The sequence below is a fragment of the Engystomops pustulosus genome, chromosome 3 (genome assembly GCF_040894005.1).
Source record: "Engystomops pustulosus chromosome 3, aEngPut4.maternal, whole genome shotgun sequence".
Taxonomy (NCBI): domain Eukaryota; kingdom Metazoa; phylum Chordata; class Amphibia; order Anura; family Leptodactylidae; genus Engystomops; species Engystomops pustulosus.
In genome coordinates this window covers 7,767,936-7,784,989 of record NC_092413.1, presented here as the reverse complement: position 1 = coordinate 7,784,989, position 17,054 = coordinate 7,767,936, and the positions used below count along the sequence as shown (strand labels likewise).

The 17,054-nt window shown below is 46.1% G+C and overlaps 1 protein-coding gene across 5 annotated transcripts; it reads right to left on the bottom strand.

Annotated features, from left to right (window-relative positions):
• Positions 1 to 348: 348 nt before the first annotated feature.
• FOSL2 (FOS like 2, AP-1 transcription factor subunit) lies at positions 349 to 16,599 on the bottom strand. Of its 5 annotated transcripts, none has more exons than XM_072139949.1 (4): positions 16,478 to 16,599; positions 7,782 to 8,039; positions 4,560 to 4,667; positions 349 to 3,843 (listed from the first exon to the last, which is right to left on the bottom strand). In XM_072139949.1, the coding sequence occupies exons 2-4, from the start codon at positions 8,019 to 8,021 to the stop codon at positions 3,334 to 3,336; spliced, it is 858 nt and encodes a 285-aa protein (XP_071996050.1). In that variant the 5' UTR covers positions 8,022 to 8,039; positions 16,478 to 16,599; the 3' UTR covers positions 349 to 3,333. The 5 variants fall into 5 exon arrangements, with proteins under 5 accessions (XP_071996050.1, XP_071996054.1, XP_071996049.1 ...); XM_072139953.1 differs by having other exon boundaries at positions 7,782 to 8,036; positions 16,478 to 16,501; XM_072139948.1 differs by lacking the exon at positions 16,478 to 16,599 and adding an exon at positions 16,125 to 16,471.
• Between the last annotated feature and the right edge of the window lie 455 nt (positions 16,600 to 17,054).

Here is a 17,054-nt window from a genome sequence, read left to right as displayed (position 1 = left end):
AGCAGAAACCAGTTACTTAAGACAAATCTTAGTGCAGGAGACATCAGAATCTCATGTGTGAACAATGGAGAATGATTGTAAAAAACTTGTAAAGTTTTCATTTACTAAATTTGGAAAATATGGCTGCCTCTTTCTAAAAAAAAAAAAAATAATAATAATATCGGCATCACTCCAGTCTATGAACGTGGCTGTGCTGTATTTCCACACATGACCTATGGCAGGCTCGGAAAAAAGCCGCCATCTTGACACGACTGCCTCAAAATGGCAGTACAGCCAAAGCTATGGCCCCCCCCCCCCCCCAAACCCCATGCAGAAGTGGGAAATCTTTGATTAAAAACAAAATGGCTCCAGTATATGACTCCATCTTGCCATATGTGATACATGAGCCCCATGGAGGGGATTTTTTTTTTTGTAATGCTCATTGACAATAGACAGAAAATTCCCAAACTTGTAAACATTTTCAAATAAATAAGACAAGTCACAATGAAAAAGGCTCCCAGTACAACAAATACAGAGATCATCTAAAAATATGGAGGGGAAGGGGGTGGGGTCACAAACAGCCGACAAAATGGCCATAATCCAAGATTGGTGGTAGATGTGGCGCTTCTGCGCGCTAAAGATAAATCCGTTCAGATGAAAAAGTAAGAGACAAAAGAAACGAAATAATGTCTGGATCGTCACTAAAAAAAAAAAAATATATTTAAAAAAACAAGAAGAAGAACCCAGCACTAAAGCCGCACCCTGATGTTATCCCATTGTTCCATTGTTTTCATAGTTCATCAAGTTTAGGTGACCTCCGCCTTTACAATTAACAAAATTGTAGTGTTAATGACTTCATTTTTCTAAAGAGATTCCCCAGAATCAAAAAAATAAAAATCTTTTAAAATTTTTTTTTAATTCTGAACCTTATGTAAATGAGACCCGTCAGAACCGGTCCGCTGGCACACAGTCATTCGGACACGTTACAGTAAAGATTACAGGCACAAAAGCAGCGACTGAAAATCCACCAAGCACATAAAGAGATCTATGGCTTTGTTTGTGACAGATTATAATCTGGGGGGGATTATTTAAAGCACTCCCCACAACTAGGCACAAAATGGCGCCTAAAATGGCTGAATAAGCATCTGTGGAGGGAGCGGGACACAAAATGGCTGCAGAGGTAGAGATACAAAATGGCTGCCTCTGCTCACTGGAGGGAGTGACTGGGGATTTCAGTACCTAGACATCATCATATAGTGCACAGAAGTCTGAAAAATACAATATAATTTATTTATAGTCAAAAACTCGCAATAAATAGAATATTAGGAGGGACTCTGCCCCATTTTTTTTTTTTTTTTTTTTACACAAAACATTTCTGGGCCATATCTACAAATAACCCCATTTGCAGTTTTTAGAGTTTTTGTTAAATCTGCGGTACGTCCTGTACATAGTATTTCATTCAGTTTCCCTTTTCAATGTGCGGTTTATAAAATGAAAACGGATCCTAGTCGCTATGGCCAAACTTAGATACAGTCTTGGGCCTAATTCTAAGGCCACGGTGATACGGGAGTCAGAAAGTGGCACAATACAGAGGTCAGGCTGAGGCCTACCACAGACATAGTGGGGACTAGCAAAATATACAGGTGAGAGGCTTCATAGCCACAACTAGGCCTCTGACAGTCTGTGTTTCTATGGCAACCTTGTAGGCCTCAACTCCTTTACTGTGAAAAATCTGCACTCAGGGATTATTAAAAACTGAAAAATTTTCTAAACATGGTTTTCAGCACTCCTAGAAAAATATTTTTTTATGGTAAAATGTATCCACCACCATTACGCTGAGGCGAGATCAGTGCTTTACATCGTTGGTCAGGTTTCTGTGCGATTACGCGCACAAAAACCTTATTATGCGCCATAAGAAAGCAAAGATTTGTGATAATGCTGCTTTCTGTTAAACAATACAAACACATACCGTAATGTGGAAGTTTAAAAAAAAGAAATATCTGAGTAAAATATTTTCCACCTCCAAATGTAGGAAGGGGGGGGGGGGGGGGATACCAAAATAAAATGACCCACTGTAAACATTTCTGGGGTTTAAAGGGGATGTTAATAGGATTTTGGAGTTTGTATATAGGGTGTGTCTGGAATGATATCTTTGCTCAATGAAGCTGTGATACCACACACTTCCTGAGGACAGGAGTGGCGCTGTTTTTCAATAGCAGCCATGTTTTTCTAGTTTTGGACAACTTGGTGGGTATGAACCAAGGCAATTGTTGGGAATATTTAGGCACACGGATTGATCTTAACCCATTGGCATATAAGCGTGTGGAGAATTACGCCATTTTCTTTATGGGAACAGAGGCTTCACGTAAAGCTCCTAGGCCCCGATGCAAAAAATCTGTACCCCCCCCCATTTCAACTGCCCGTTGCCACATATAATACTGCTGCTTCCTGTAGCAGAGCCCCCTCGGGCACCCGGGCCTCTATGTGGAATTACGTCATGGACATCATTTACACGCGGTCCAACATCTACACAATATTGAATATTATTCTAGTAAGAGTAGAGGTCACACGCTACGACCAATCAGACACCAACTATACAAACGAGATGTTCCCAAAGATCAGAGCGTCGGCTGGGCATCGTTCTGACAAAGTAGAACTTGCTCATTCGCAAAGGCACAAGGTTTTGTGGTATTGCCAAGTTTTTTACTTTTTTTTTTTGTAATTTTGCTGCCAAATCCTTATTATCCAAGAGTTTACCAGGAACACAGCGTCCCGGGACAGTCTTTGGCGTGGTGTTTAATATCTGCTGGTAACGCCGTCTTCTCCCATAATGACTGGGTGCAACCAACGTTTTTTTTCCATGGCTGTTTTTGTTCCTTTTTTTTTTTTTTTTTTCAGTTAAATCAGAATAGGCCTTGGGACAACTTCAACAAAAGGTGAAAAAAAACCCAAAAACAATAAATCCGAAAACAGACAAAACATTTCTGTACCTTCATCCAGTGAAGACCAAATTCCTTAAATAGATAAACCCTTAAAGTGCCCAGAATAGGTGGGGGAGGAGAATTGGGGAGCGGAGGTACAGACATGTAATCATCGACCATTAAGATTGGATGAAATGTCCACGAGCTGGAAATAATTTAACCCCGTGTGGGATGAACTTGTGCTTGTATGCAGCCTCTTCCAACAACCCAGGAAAGTCCAAGCTACACCGAAGCGTCTGAAGTGTAAGATCCAGTTATGACATTTCAAGGTTACACAACATGTCCGAAGTCGGGAAGTGCCGGCCACCAGCTGTCCATCCTCCTAGACATCTCCTGATATGTAAAAGGTAAAGTCGCTCCTTTGTAGCAGCCGTTACAGGGCCAGCAGGGTCGGGGAGTTCAAGGAATCAGAAGACTGGTCCCCACTGCTGCTGCTCCGACGATGAGCCTTAGAGCAAGACTCGGAAGGAGAGGTCGATGACTCCTGATCCAACACACTTGGGTAGGTGAAGACAAGGTTAGGCGCGCTCGGAGTGCTCGGAGGTGTTGATGACATCACGACGGGGGTGTTAAGAGGTTCCTCGTTGAAGAAGTTTCCACTAATGTTGATCGGTTTGATGACAGATCTCTGCGTTTTGTCAGTGGGGGCGACGGAGGAGCGGCTGATGTCGTCATCGACGGGTTCCTGTTTGACAACCACTCTACTGGTCATCATGGAACGGGCAGCGTGAGCGTTGTGAGTGGGGGCGATCCGGTCTTCTCCTTGGATCTTACACATAGGTGTATGGGCCACCAGCATGAACTCCAGTTTGTCCTTCTCCTTCTGTAGCTCGGCAATCTCTTTCTGTAGACCTGATTTTTCTTGTTCCAGTTTTTCAGTTTCCTGAATGAAAAAGAAAAAACACTGAATTTAGTAATTTTTCCACATGAGGATGAACAAAATATCGGATGGTGCTCCGGAAATTCATGAGAACATAAGGCATTGAGAACTTTGCTACAAACTAGGACAACGTTTGGTAAACTGGAAACTGACGGCATACTAGAAAAGTTGGACAAATTAAGGTCTAGTTGCTGGGGCCACCAGCAATGTCAAGTGTTATATGATGTGGCGCAGGAGCCATCACCATCCCATGAGGTGTCTTCCAAAAATCACCGAACTCCAGTCCATCAAAACTTTTTGAAATTCCATCTTGCCAAGAAATCTCTTTAAGATGTTGAGAGAGATGAGACATAGGAGGCCATGAAGGTTCCCTGGTACCTCTAGTTCTTGGAAGACAGTATCTCTTCCAAAAACAACACACCCACCAAGTCTAAAACCATAGCACCCCTTCTCCCCTGGAATTGTTTGAAGGTGGATCAGTAGTGGACAGGGCAGCCCCAAGTCACCAAAACACCCAAAGACAACATCAGCAGAGATTGTATGTGCACCTCATATTCGTGTTGGTGCTTATCCAAAAAACCTCATGATTGACAAGATTTTGGGTCTAACTAAGAGATTTGATTAAAAAAAAATTTTTAGATTCTGCCCGGACATGACACCATATGCTGATGTAAGCTTTAGCGCCTTAGTCAGCAGTAATGAAGGAAGATGTTACGTACAGCCTGGAGTTTGTCCGTTAGTTCTCGCCTCCTGTTGCGACACTTTGCGGCGGCCAGTTTGTTCCTTTCTCTCCGGACCCTCCGCTTTTCCTCTTCCTCCGGTGACAGCTGTGGATCAAGACAAAAGAAAACAAGAATTTAGCCGACGTTGCGGTCAACACCAAACCCACAAGATGGCCGTTGGTGCTGTAGGAAGCTGTGGTGTCCCGGTATTGAGCAAGTGCAAGGAGCACAGCCCGACCCGGAGAGATGATGGGGGTTCTGTGGTTACAACATAAACATTTCACAATTTGCTTATCACGTCTGACGTCAAAAGGAAATGGGATTTATGTTATAAAAGTGACTGCCTCAGCGGAGAACAACATGGCCGCCCAATGATCCAGGAGACTGGAATGTTCATATGGTCAACAGCCCCCAAACCACTGACCACCCCGAGCTCCAGGAGTCAGCAAAATACAGATTAAAGAGTTGTGTCAGCACAGGGGGCAGTATTATAGTAGTTATATTCTTGTACATAGGGGGCAGTATTATAGTAGTTATATTCTTGTACATAGGGGGCAGTATTATAGTAGTTATATTCTTGTACATAGGGGGCAGTATTATAGTAGTTATATTCTTGTACATAGGGGGCAGTATTATAGTAGTTATATTCTTGTACATAGGGGGCAGTATTATAGTAGTTATATTCTTGTACATAGGGGGCAGTATTATAGTAGTTATATTCTTGTACATAGGGGGCAGTATTATAGTAGTTATATTCTTGTACATAGGGGGCAGTATTATAGTAGTTATATTCTTGTACATAGGGGGCAGTATTATAGTAGTTATATTCTTGTACATAGGGGGCAGTATTATAGTAGTTATATTCTTGTACATAGGGGGCAGTATTATAGTAGTTATATTCTTGTACATAGGGGGCAGTATTATAGTAGTTATATTCTTGTACATAGGGGGCAGTATTATAGTAGTTATATTCTTGTACATAGGGGGCAGTATTATAGTAGTTATATTCTTGTACATAGGGGGCAGTATTATAGTAGTTATATTCTTGTACATAGGGGGCAGTATTATAGTAGTTATATTCTTGTACATAGGGGGCAGTATTATAGTAGTTATATTCTTGTACATAGGGGGCAGTATTATAGTAGTTATATTCTTGTACATAGGGGGCAGTATTATAGTAGTTATATTCTTGTACATAGGGGGCAGTATTATAGTAGTTATATTCTTGTACATAGGGGGCAGTATTATAGTAGTTATATTCTTGTACATAGGGGGCAGTATTATAGTAGTTATATTCTTGTACATAGGGGGCAGTATTATAGTAGTTATATTCTTGTACATAGGGGGCAGTATTATAGTAGTTATATTCTTGTACATAGGGGGCAGTATTATAGTAGTTATATTCTTGTACATAGGGGGCAGTATTATAGTAGTTATATTCTTGTACATAGGGGGCAGTATTATAGTAGTTATATTCTTGTACATAGGGGGCAGTATTATAGTAGTTATATTCTTGTACATAGGGGGCAGTATTATAGTAGTTATATTCTTGTACATAGGGGGCAGTATTATAGTAGTTATATTCTTGTACATAGGGGGCAGTATTATAGTAGTTATATTCTTGTACATAGGGGGCAGTATTATAGTAGTTATATTCTTGTACATAGGGGGCAGTATTATAGTAGTTATATTCTTGTACATAGGGGGCAGTATTATAGTAGTTATATTCTTGTACATAGGGGGCAGTATTATAGTAGTTATATTCTTGTACATAGGGGGCAGTATTATAGTAGTTATATTCTTGTACATAGGGGGCAGTATTATAGTAGTTATATTCTTGTACATAGGGGGCAGTATTATAGTAGTTATATTCTTGTACATAGGGGGCAGTATTATAGTAGTTATATTCTTGTACATAGGGGGCAGTATTATAGTAGTTATATTCTTGTACATAGGGGGCAGTATTATAGTAGTTATATTCTTGTACATAGGGGGCAGTATTATAGTAGTTATATTCTTGTACATAGGGGGCAGTATTATAGTAGTTATATTCTTGTACATAGGGGGCAGTATTATAGTAGTTATATTCTTGTACATAGGGGGCAGTATTATAGTAGTTATATTCTTGTACATAGGGGGCAGTATTATAGTAGTTATATTCTTGTACATAGGGGGCAGTATTATAGTAGTTATATTCTTGTACATAGGGGGCAGTATTATAGTAGTTATATTCTTGTACATAGGGGGCAGTATTATAGTAGTTATATTCTTGTACATAGGGGGCAGTATTATAGTAGTTATATTCTTGTACATAGGGGGCAGTATTATAGTAGTTATATTCTTGTACATAGGGGGCAGTATTATAGTAGTTATATTCTTGTACATAGGGGGCAGTATTATAGTAGTTATATTCTTGTACATAGGGGGCAGTATTATAGTAGTTATATTCTTGTACATAGGGGGCAGTATTATAGTAGTTATATTCTTGTACATAGGGGGCAGTATTATAGTAGTTATATTCTTGTACATAGGGGGCAGTATTATAGTAGTTATATTCTTGTACATAGGGGGCAGTATTATAGTAGTTATATTCTTGTACATAGGGGGCAGTATTATAGTAGTTATATTCTTGTACATAGGGGGCAGTATTATAGTAGTTATATTCTTGTACATAGGGGGCAGTATTATAGTAGTTATATTCTTGTACATAGGGGGCAGTATTATAGTAGTTATATTCCTGTACATAGGGGGCAGTATTATAGTAGTTATATTCCTGTACATAGGGGGCAGTATTATAGTAGTTATATTCCTGTACATAGGGGGCAGTATTATAGTAGTTATATTCCTGTACATAGGGGGCAGTATTATAGTAGTTATATTCCTGTACATAGGGGGCAGTATTATAGTAGTTATATTCTTGTACATAGGGGGCAGTATTGTAGTAGTCACATCATGAGTCCACCCATCGTTATTCCTTTGCACTTTGCCTCCTATAGACTTTCCATTACTCAGTGGAGATTATTATTGTACACATTATGTCAGTATGTTGGACTTTGAGGCTTCCATAGTGCAGGTTTCTAGGCTGGAATGATTCATGGGGATTATGAGTAATGGTGACATAGATAATGTATTTGTATTTTCAGAGAGGCAATTAAAATACCAGGAATATTTTCGGTATAATTCCAGCACGTGATGTGGGTCCGGTTTGCCGCCACCTACCTGCTCGTCCCTTCTCCTCCGGCCAGCGGTGGTCCCGATGCTCTTGATGACTCCGGGGCGTTGTAGGGCGGCATGTCCGCCTAGTGAGGGGTGATTCTGCACCGGGGGTCCGTACGGATGTGCTCTGCCGTAGGGATTGGACATGGAGGTGATCACTGTGGGTTGGACCATCCACTGCAGGTCCTGGCTGGTGGTGATGGCGTTTATGGTGGGGATAAAGGCACTGCCGGATCCGGGCATGTCGTTTCGATATTTCTGCTGGAAAGCGAAAGAAAAGTTTTGTCAACAGAAGTCATGAAGATGATTTATCATATATATTACATTAAACACGGCTGGGGCACCCGAGGGTCTAGGAAAAGGGGCACACAATCGGTGGGCCTAGAGGCACGGCGCCCAGTCGGGGGACTTAATGCAAGGGGGCACCAGTTGAGTGCCTACAGTCAAGGCACCTTGGATGAGGGCCTGGGGAGCAGTGAGAGCTCAGAGGGAAGACTTATGGCCAAGTTACCCCACTGGGGCCTAGAGGCAAGATTCCCTGGCGAAAGCCTCCACCACTACCCCCCAGTCATAGTTATGAGGTGTATGATAACCTCCTGGCGACTCGCGCCTCCTGGGAGGATGAAGTCACCCATCTCTTTTATGCCCTGCTCCCCTCTGGTACGTGTAGTCCACCCACACAACCTGCACCCTACAATGTCTGTCTATCTGATGAAGGGACCCCGGAATGAGAAGAAGCGTTGTCCTTTCTGTCTAGACAGCCACCACATCAGAGCCCGGGGTGAGGTCACCGCTTCCTCCGCACCTGGATGACAAGGTTCATTGTGAGAACAACACCCGGCTCAGCCTGAAAACGAGGATCCGCCGGGGGCTGGGATAGCATCTGCCCCGACCGGCGCAGCGCCACCTCCAACACCTGAACGCTTAACCCTTTCTGACAACAACAGGTGCAAACGGCCCGACTCCCGTCCAGAGGACCTTCATCAGGTACCTGATCCAGTCAGGCAAGAAGACGCCCCCTGCTCGACCTCCTGTAAGGGGGGAGGAATCTGGATTCTAGTTCTAAGGTCCTAAAAGAACTGGATACTTTTTCGGATTTTTCAATCACCTGGAATTCATATCCCGATACATTGTAGTCGGTGTTGCCCTTTAAAGATTCTAATATGTAATTGAGGAACCCATTTCCGGTCTAGTACCCCAAAATATCACCCAGAAAACGCACCCTCTGACCCCTGATCACAGGCTGTAGTTACCGGCGTCTGTCAATCACTGGGGGCTCATCCCGCTGGCGGCAGCTTCCCTCTCCCGCAGCAGAGCAGCTCAGGAGGGAGAGGCAGGAAATCTCCATTGCATAATCGCCTCCCACTGTAAAACGAACTTCCCCCTCATCTCCTTCCCTTTTTACAGCTCCATTTACTTAATGCCCAGGTGTGGTCCCTGTCACTCCCAGGGCTAGGACTCTTAACCCTTCCCTAACCACAGGCCCCAACTTCCTGGTTGTGGAGGGAACACGAGAACCGATTCTTATCATTATCCAGAATTTTCCAGATTAAAGGGCAAAACAATCCCCCAACCCAGAACTCCGACGAGGGAGATCAAAGTTTGACAAAGTTCTGAGTATAACTGAGGGGGGGAGGGGGGGGGTCTGTTCTGAATCCCATCTCTATTTCTGATTTAGCTGGGAATGAGTCTAAGCTCAGTCAGCCAAAGACACTCCACTCCATCGCTACGTCTGCTTGGCTCACTGCATTGTGCCCACCTCTTTTATTGCCCCCACCGTTCTCTTTCAATACTTAAAGGGGTTGTCCAGTACAAAAACGTGGCTGCTTTATTCTAGCTACACTGTTCACATGGTTGCGCCTTATATTGCAGCTCAGCTCCATCAATGTAGTTGAAAGTCTATTGTAATACCACACGTGACCATCAGACAGGTGGGGCGCCGTTTCTGACTAAAATCTGTGACCCAAGCAAGTTCAGTCTGAGAATCTCGCTCCATGCGCTTGCGCGATGTCACTTTCCTCGTTGGAAAGAACTTGGTATCTCAGTCCAGTCCATTGGTTCAGTCCTGGAAATCCCGCTGGTACTTGGCGCAATTTCTTTTACTGAACTCAGTGCTGAGCAGCGGACCTTAAACCTTTGCCTCTCAATCTATGGCAACACTACAACTCCCATCATTCCCCTACAAGAGAGCAGCAAAAAGTCGCCACTTTCCCTTTCACAAACAGCGCCGCACCTCCCTACAGGTCATGTTTGGTATTGCAGCTCCACACACAACCTCCGGACAGGAGCGGAGCTGTGCCAGAATCGCACACAATCCCTTTAAGATGAACCTTCTTCTCCTTAAAAAGTTGCATGTTCCCCAAAGAAAAGTTTTTTGAGTTCTTTTCCCGCTCATCCGTGCTGATGATGTAACGCAGATCCTGTGACTCAGCGATTGGCAAACCTTCTGCCTGTTTATTGTACGGAGCAGAATGGAGGCGGCCAAAAAAATCCATAAAGTGTCAGCTCTCCGGCCCGTCTCCCACACATCCCCCTCCTGTTACTGGAAGCGGTTGCATGATTTTCCCACTTGACACAATCTCAGGAAGCTGCAGCCGCCTCCAGTGACCTCCGGGGGGCAGTAATGAGCCGCGTCCCCCCCATGCAGGAGACTGGGAATTCTCTCATTTCTGGGAAAGTCTCCTTTGAAGTGTGAAGAATTTCACAACATCCCCCCCCCATCAGGACGAATGTATTATCCCAGCGCTGCAGTCACCTGCCTTGTGGGTCTCATCATTCTGCAATAAAGAGGGGGGTCTGGGAATGTCTAAGAAACCTGTGACATATACTAGACCCGGGCCCCAAACCGACTGTGGCCCCCAAGGCAAAGCTACAGGTCAGGACCTCACAAGGGTCCAGTTACCAGGTTACAAGCAGTCATCATTTTACAAACTGTCAAGATCTCTGCTTGCTGTCAGTGTATGAAGCCATTGCCATTTTCAAGCGCTGGACAGACCATAAAAACTGAACAGCTGCAGTTCTGTTACAATAGCATCTAATCACAACTGCCCTGATAAGTTTGCTACATTTTCACCTTCACCGATACATAGTAACAGTCTGCAGTAATCTGCTCACATAGGACAGTCCAGACTGATACACTGTAACAAACCCTCAGCCATTTTTAGTATTAGTATTTAGTATTGTGTTCAGCTCACATATGAGGGTCTGGACTGATACAGTGTAGCAAACAAAATGTAACTGGGTTATAGCATGTACAGCTTACAGACTGGCACATTGTAACAGACCCTCAGCCACGGTCAATTCAAGTAATGGGTAAAAAGCCACAGTCTGGGATGTCTAGCCAACAGAAGAGTCTAGATTGTTACACTGTAACAAACCCTCAGTCATATTCAGTGCAAGTAAATGTATAAGTCTGGAGTGATACATTTTAGCCACGCTGAATATGGCTGAGGATTTGTTACAGTGTATCAGTCTATTGTGCCCAGCGCATAGAGGATTGTCTAGACTGATGCACTGTAACAAACCCTCAGCCATAATCGGTTCAGGTAATAAGCATCAGACCACAGTCTAGAATGTTCAGCTCCCGGTCTAGACTGATACAGTGTAACAAAACCTCAGCATTAGAAATGCTAATTTTTAACCCTTCCATTGGTTTGCTTTGGTTGTCATGTATTGGCAGGGAATGAGATGGGTCCCCCCCCCCCCAGACAGGAGGTGCCCCCCAACCCCGAGACACGAGGTGCCCCCCGAACCCTGCGCCTTGTACAGAGGGAGAGACAAACCACACAAGGTCGAGGGGAATCGCTGCTTGGGCAATCGCTCAGAACAAACAGGAAATACTGCACATACTCAGACGCTGCTGACATCAGACATGTGGCCCCTGCCCCGGGCCCTGGACGCACCGCCAAGACCTCACCCAACTCTCCAAAGTCCCTGCACGGCAAAAACTGTCAGTTACATCCCTCTAGACCGACTCTAAACATCACCCAACTTTCCAAAGTCTCTGCATGGCAAAAACAGTTGGCACAATCAGACAGATTTATCCAAGATTGAGAGTTGGTTTACCATTCAGGAATCTTGAAAAGTTAGGTCATAAGTTTATTAACACTATACGTCACCCCACTGTTCAAGGCTCCTGAATGGCAAATACACTGGACGCCTAGGGATTTATTGGTCCACAACAGATTTGTTTTTCCATTCAGGAACCTTGAAAAGTTGGGTGACCTATAAGATTCGCACAAAGGGATTGGTGCATAACTAACTTTTTACTTTACCACCCAACTTTCCAAACTTCTTTGAAGGGCACAAAACCTCCAATTTATCCTCTTTATGTCAATATCATACATTTTCCAACTTTCCAAAGTTCCTGAATGGCAAAAACAATGCACTATGCAGCAATGCATCCCTATGCCCTGACTGCTGGATCACTCAGTTATTCAGGCAACTGGGAAAGCTGGGTGAGCGTGTGTAGCAAGGCTGCTCAGGATGTCCCCTCTACTAGATGGACATATCCTTACATGCTGTGGAATCCCTTTAAATCCCTCTTAAAGGAGCAGTAATCCATTAACTGATCTGGCTGATAACAGGGAACAATAGACTGCATTCAGCAGATTTCTCATCTCCTCTGCAGGGTTAACATCTCAGCTATTCCCCTTGTGGGTGCGCCCCAGACCACTGCCAAATTCCTTCCCCTGTGCTACAACACGCACACACCCCGCCAGACTCCGGGCAGTGGGATCAGGCGTCCCGGAATCCACAAGGAGAGATTCTACATGTAAACTGATGTCACCCAGCTTTCCCAGTGTCCTGAATGGCAAATCAACTCCATTCCCATGTCATAAGAGGATATCAAGAAAGAGGTGACATTCAGAATACTGAAAAGCTGGATACCAATGGCACCACATGTATTATCACCCAGCTTTCCCAGTGTCCCGAAAGACAAATCTACCCCATTTCCATGCCATAAGGAGGGGCTAAGGTACTCCAACTGCTTATGTAGCTACATCTGCCATTCAGAATCCTAAAAAGCTGGATAATAACCATTGTAATTGCACAATGTATGTTGTCACTCAGCTTTACCGAAGTCCTGAATGGCAATATTTAGCGAGGTCTGCCATTTAGAAGCTTGGCAAAGTTGGATGATAGACAATATAATGGCACCTTGTATGTTGTCACTCAGCTTTCCCGATATCCTGCATGGCAAATCTACTCAATATCCATGTTGTGACAAGGGAGTTGAGCCATATCTGCCATTCAGAAGTCTGACAAAGCTGGGTGACTACCCTATCACAGCAGCCATGTCACCCAGCTTTCCCGGTAACAGATCAGATCAAAATATTAATCATTGGAAAGGTCAATCAAATTGAACAATCTGATTGTAGAGATCCCTTTTGCATTAACCCCGTATTACCCAGACCAGTGGATGTTATCTAATGAGGTCATCGTTCCGCTTATCGAACGGGGTCATCGCCAAATCCTACACACCCGATAATGGGTGCCAGGTTCACCCCACCCAGGCCCCATAGATCCTCCGGGCACTGGACTCCACTGCAATGAGTTGCAGTCACCAGCAGGGGGCAGCAGTGCACTTCCCTATGGCACAGACCATTCACCCAGGACCCTGGGGGCCACAACCTCGACCCCTTCCAGTAACATAATTATCTGTGGATGAAATTTCTGATTTGCCGTCCCCATCATTAAAGGGTTAACCCACATCCGAAACTTCCCCAAATCCATTCTGCCTTCTTTCTGCTTGCTGTCAGTGAACGCCATCACTGAAATATAGACCCAGGATCCCAAACGCAGTATATGGGATTATACTTTTCACAGCTGAGAGTTTGCTACAGTTGTATCCAATCCAGATACGTCCCTAGCAGACATTCCTCTCAGGTTCTGATGATTTGTGACAATGTGTCAGTATCTAACTGTAACAGGTTTCTGAGGTTCTGATAGTTTGTCACAATGTATCGGTGTCCTGTTATTCTAACAGATGCGGAGGCTGAAAATCAGGGTCTGGGATGGGAAAAGGCAGTGAGGGGGTTAACGCCAGTCGCCAAGAACATGGAACCACGAATGTTTCTCACAGCTGAGGTGTCGCTACAGTCACATCCAACCTAAACAATTTTTCAGTGGGATAAGTACATTGACAGCACAACTTTTATCTCACGTGCTGATAGTTTGTTACAGTGTGTCAGCAGCCTGACGCAGGGTTAATAGATTTTCGGATTCTGCGATGTGCCCACAGGCACGCAACGGATATGGCTTTATCGAGTAGCGAGGGGGATGTGGTCACCAAAAACCAGAATCTATCCTGGGTGATGGAGGCGGAGAAGGTGTAATACCAGAGCCTCCCCTCAATCAGTCAGCACAAATCCTCCTGCTCTGAAGGTTTGTTACAATGTATCAGTGGCAGAATGTAACAGATCACGTATCCCTTTCACACACTGATGGTTTGTTACAGTGTATCGGTAGCTGAATGTGAGGTTGATGGATTTTGGGATTATTTTTGGCGGTCTCTATAGGTCGTGGATGTCGCTGGCACAAACTGAGCCTCCTCCTTTAATATGTCTACAGAACAAAGACCCGGCCCTCCCCCACTGGACCAGAACCAAAATCTTCTAGACTTGCTGTGGGTTTACCACCTATACAGGCCCGTTATCAGTACCCAGAGCCCGGGAGACTACGGGAACCTTTCACCATGCAGGGCACTGGGTGGGCAGGGTGCCCCTGGGAGTCCTCACCCTGCTTGGGCAGGGTGCTCTGGAAACTGCAGGCCCTAATGTCCACACCTGCCGGGGCACTGGGTGGGCAGGGTGCCCTGAGCCCTTATGTCCACACCCTGGAATCACTCGCCCAGTAAGGGCACTGGGAGGGCAGCGGCGCTGGATGGGCAGGGGGCACCATTAAACTGCAGGCCCTCTTGTCCACACCCCAGGGGCCCTCGTCCTGCCGGGGCACTGGGTGGGCAGGGGGCACCCTTAGACTGCAGGCCCTCTTGTCCACACCCTGGGAGCCCTCACCCTGCCGGGGCACTGGGTGGGCAGGGAGCACCCTTAGACTGCAGGCCCTCTTGTCCACACCCCAGGGGCCCTCGCCCTGCTGGGTGCTGGGTGGGCAGGGTGTGTCCGCAGAGTGGACTTTACTATTTGTCTAAGCTTCTATAATCAATAACACAAAGTACAGCGGGAGGTGGCGGAGGGGCCGGGGCCCGCGTAACGTGTGAAACCCCAATGTATCTCCAGCCGGAGGAGTCTGATGGTATCTGCAGAGGTTGCGGCCAGGAAGCTTCATGAAGCCCTCGTAGTTCTCCGAATTAGTTACCATGTGGTTACAGATTCTCATCTCTGCTGTTGTCCAGGATACACAGAAAACACGTAGCGGACGCGTTACACATGGAGACCCGGCGCTCGTATCATCCAGATCAGCAGCTACACATAGGAAGGGCTCAATGTGTCCTGAGATGCCCTCAAGACCCCGACCAACCCCAACATCCTCCTGAATGATGACTACTCTCCCATGTCCCTCCCTGTACAGGGGACCCTAAACTACCTGTGTGTCCCTACAAGTGACCCCACGGCCCCTCTAGAAGGTCATTTCTACCCTGAACATTTCTTGTCTACAACACAAAGGGTTAAGTCTCCATGCGCTCCTCGCTCTGCTGAATCATATGTAGATCCCACCGCAGCCAATGACAAGCAGAAGATCTACATAACTCCGGAGCCAGGACCCAATGGGCGACAACCAACAGAACCAGAACCAAATTCAAATACAAGGAAAATCGGACCTGGACCTGGCCCCAGCACGGAGATCCATGTGTGGTATGGAGCAGATTCCTCCGCCACACACCCTGCGAGAGAAGTTAGGACTTGTCCACCTTGTGCTGGACTCCAGAGTCCATGTCACCTTCTCCAGGTCCTGAGGGGACCACCAGGACTGGTGACATGTCGGACGCAAGTACAGTCCTGCACATCAGCCGCAGCAATCACCCACATGAGACAGCTCAGTCACCCTGGGGCGATATGTCCAACCCGTGACCAGCGGTGGGGTCCTCCAGAGCAGAGACCCTATGAAGACGCTTCACAGCCTGATCCACGGACCAATATAGAACCATTCTATGTGATATGGAACACGAGCCCATGAGACGGGACCAACCGACAACCCCAGAACGGGCTGAGCCCAACAGAACCCAGACGCCAAAACTGATCCCCCTCCAAAACAAGAGCAGCTGATTGAGCCCCCACACCTTGGCCACGAAGCCCCAAGACGGGAGCTGCTGAATGACCCCATAAAGAAGTGGACCCCAGCCTGGGGGCACCCCCGGGTCATGACCTGGTGTCAGATCCTCACCTGGCGCATTGAGGTAGATATGGAGGTGCCCGGGTATCCGTCTGGCTGAGCCGGGGAGCTGCTGCTACCACGGGAGGAACTGTCGAAACTCCCCGGATAATCCTGATACATGATCCCAGGAGGCAGAGAGGTAAGTGACTCCTAGGAGAGGTAAGTGCCCTTGTGGGTGACTCCTAGGAGAGGTAAGTGCCCTTCTGTATGGCAGGGCTGCAGCCTCCTCCCTCCTGACTCTCTATGACTCAAACATTGTATCCAAGAGAAAAAAAAACTAACAAAAAAATGTCAAAAAAGTTCCGTCAGTACGAGCCCCGGTGCGGCCGGGAGTGTGCGCGGAGCCGGGAGTGTGCGCTCACCTCTGCTGCTCCTGCGCTCGGGATGAGTCAGGGGAATGGCATCACATCAAACCTTGTGCGATTATCTACTGCGGCTTCTCTCCTCCCCCCGCGTCCTGGAATGGGAGGCTCCAGCGCTCGGCTGCCCCGCCCCGGCCCCGCACCTGCAGCTCCCGGGACCCTCCCCCCCTGCAGCCGCAGCGCGTGGTCTCGTCCGCTGACGCACGTCTCCTTATATGGGCAGCGGCGGCCGATGACGCGCGCGGGTCTCCTTGGCTCTAGTGACGTCCGCGGCCAGGGATTCCCTCTGTGGGGGGCGGGGCAATAGACCCCCCCCCTTTACATAGATGGTAGATGCTTAAAATTATCGTCGTTATTATAGAGGGGGGACTGCACCATTATCAGTTATAGGTGAGGACAATAATTAGAAAAGAGAAAGGAGCAGGACCTGGGGGGGCTGGAGTATAATCACTATAACCTATGGGGGACACAAGATGATTATTAGTACTGGATTGTAATATAGGAAGGAGCTGCACCATTATCAGTTATAGGTGGGGGCTATGATATATGTGTGTATTACCTTAGAATATATGGGGGA

Excerpts from the sequence above, each read along its gene's own strand:
- FOSL2 (XM_072139948.1), bottom strand. The coding sequence starts at position 16,235 with ATGTATCAGGATTATCCGGGGAGTTTCGACAGTTCCTCCCGTGGTAGC. Across the intron at positions 4,668-7,781 it reads GGAGGAGAAGGGACGAGCAG|CTGTCACCGGAGGAAGAGGA; the intron begins GTAGGTGGCGGC and ends CTTGATCCACAG. Across the intron at positions 3,844-4,559 it reads TAACGGACAAACTCCAGGCT|GAAACTGAAAAACTGGAACA; the intron begins GTACGTAACATC and ends TTTTTCATTCAG.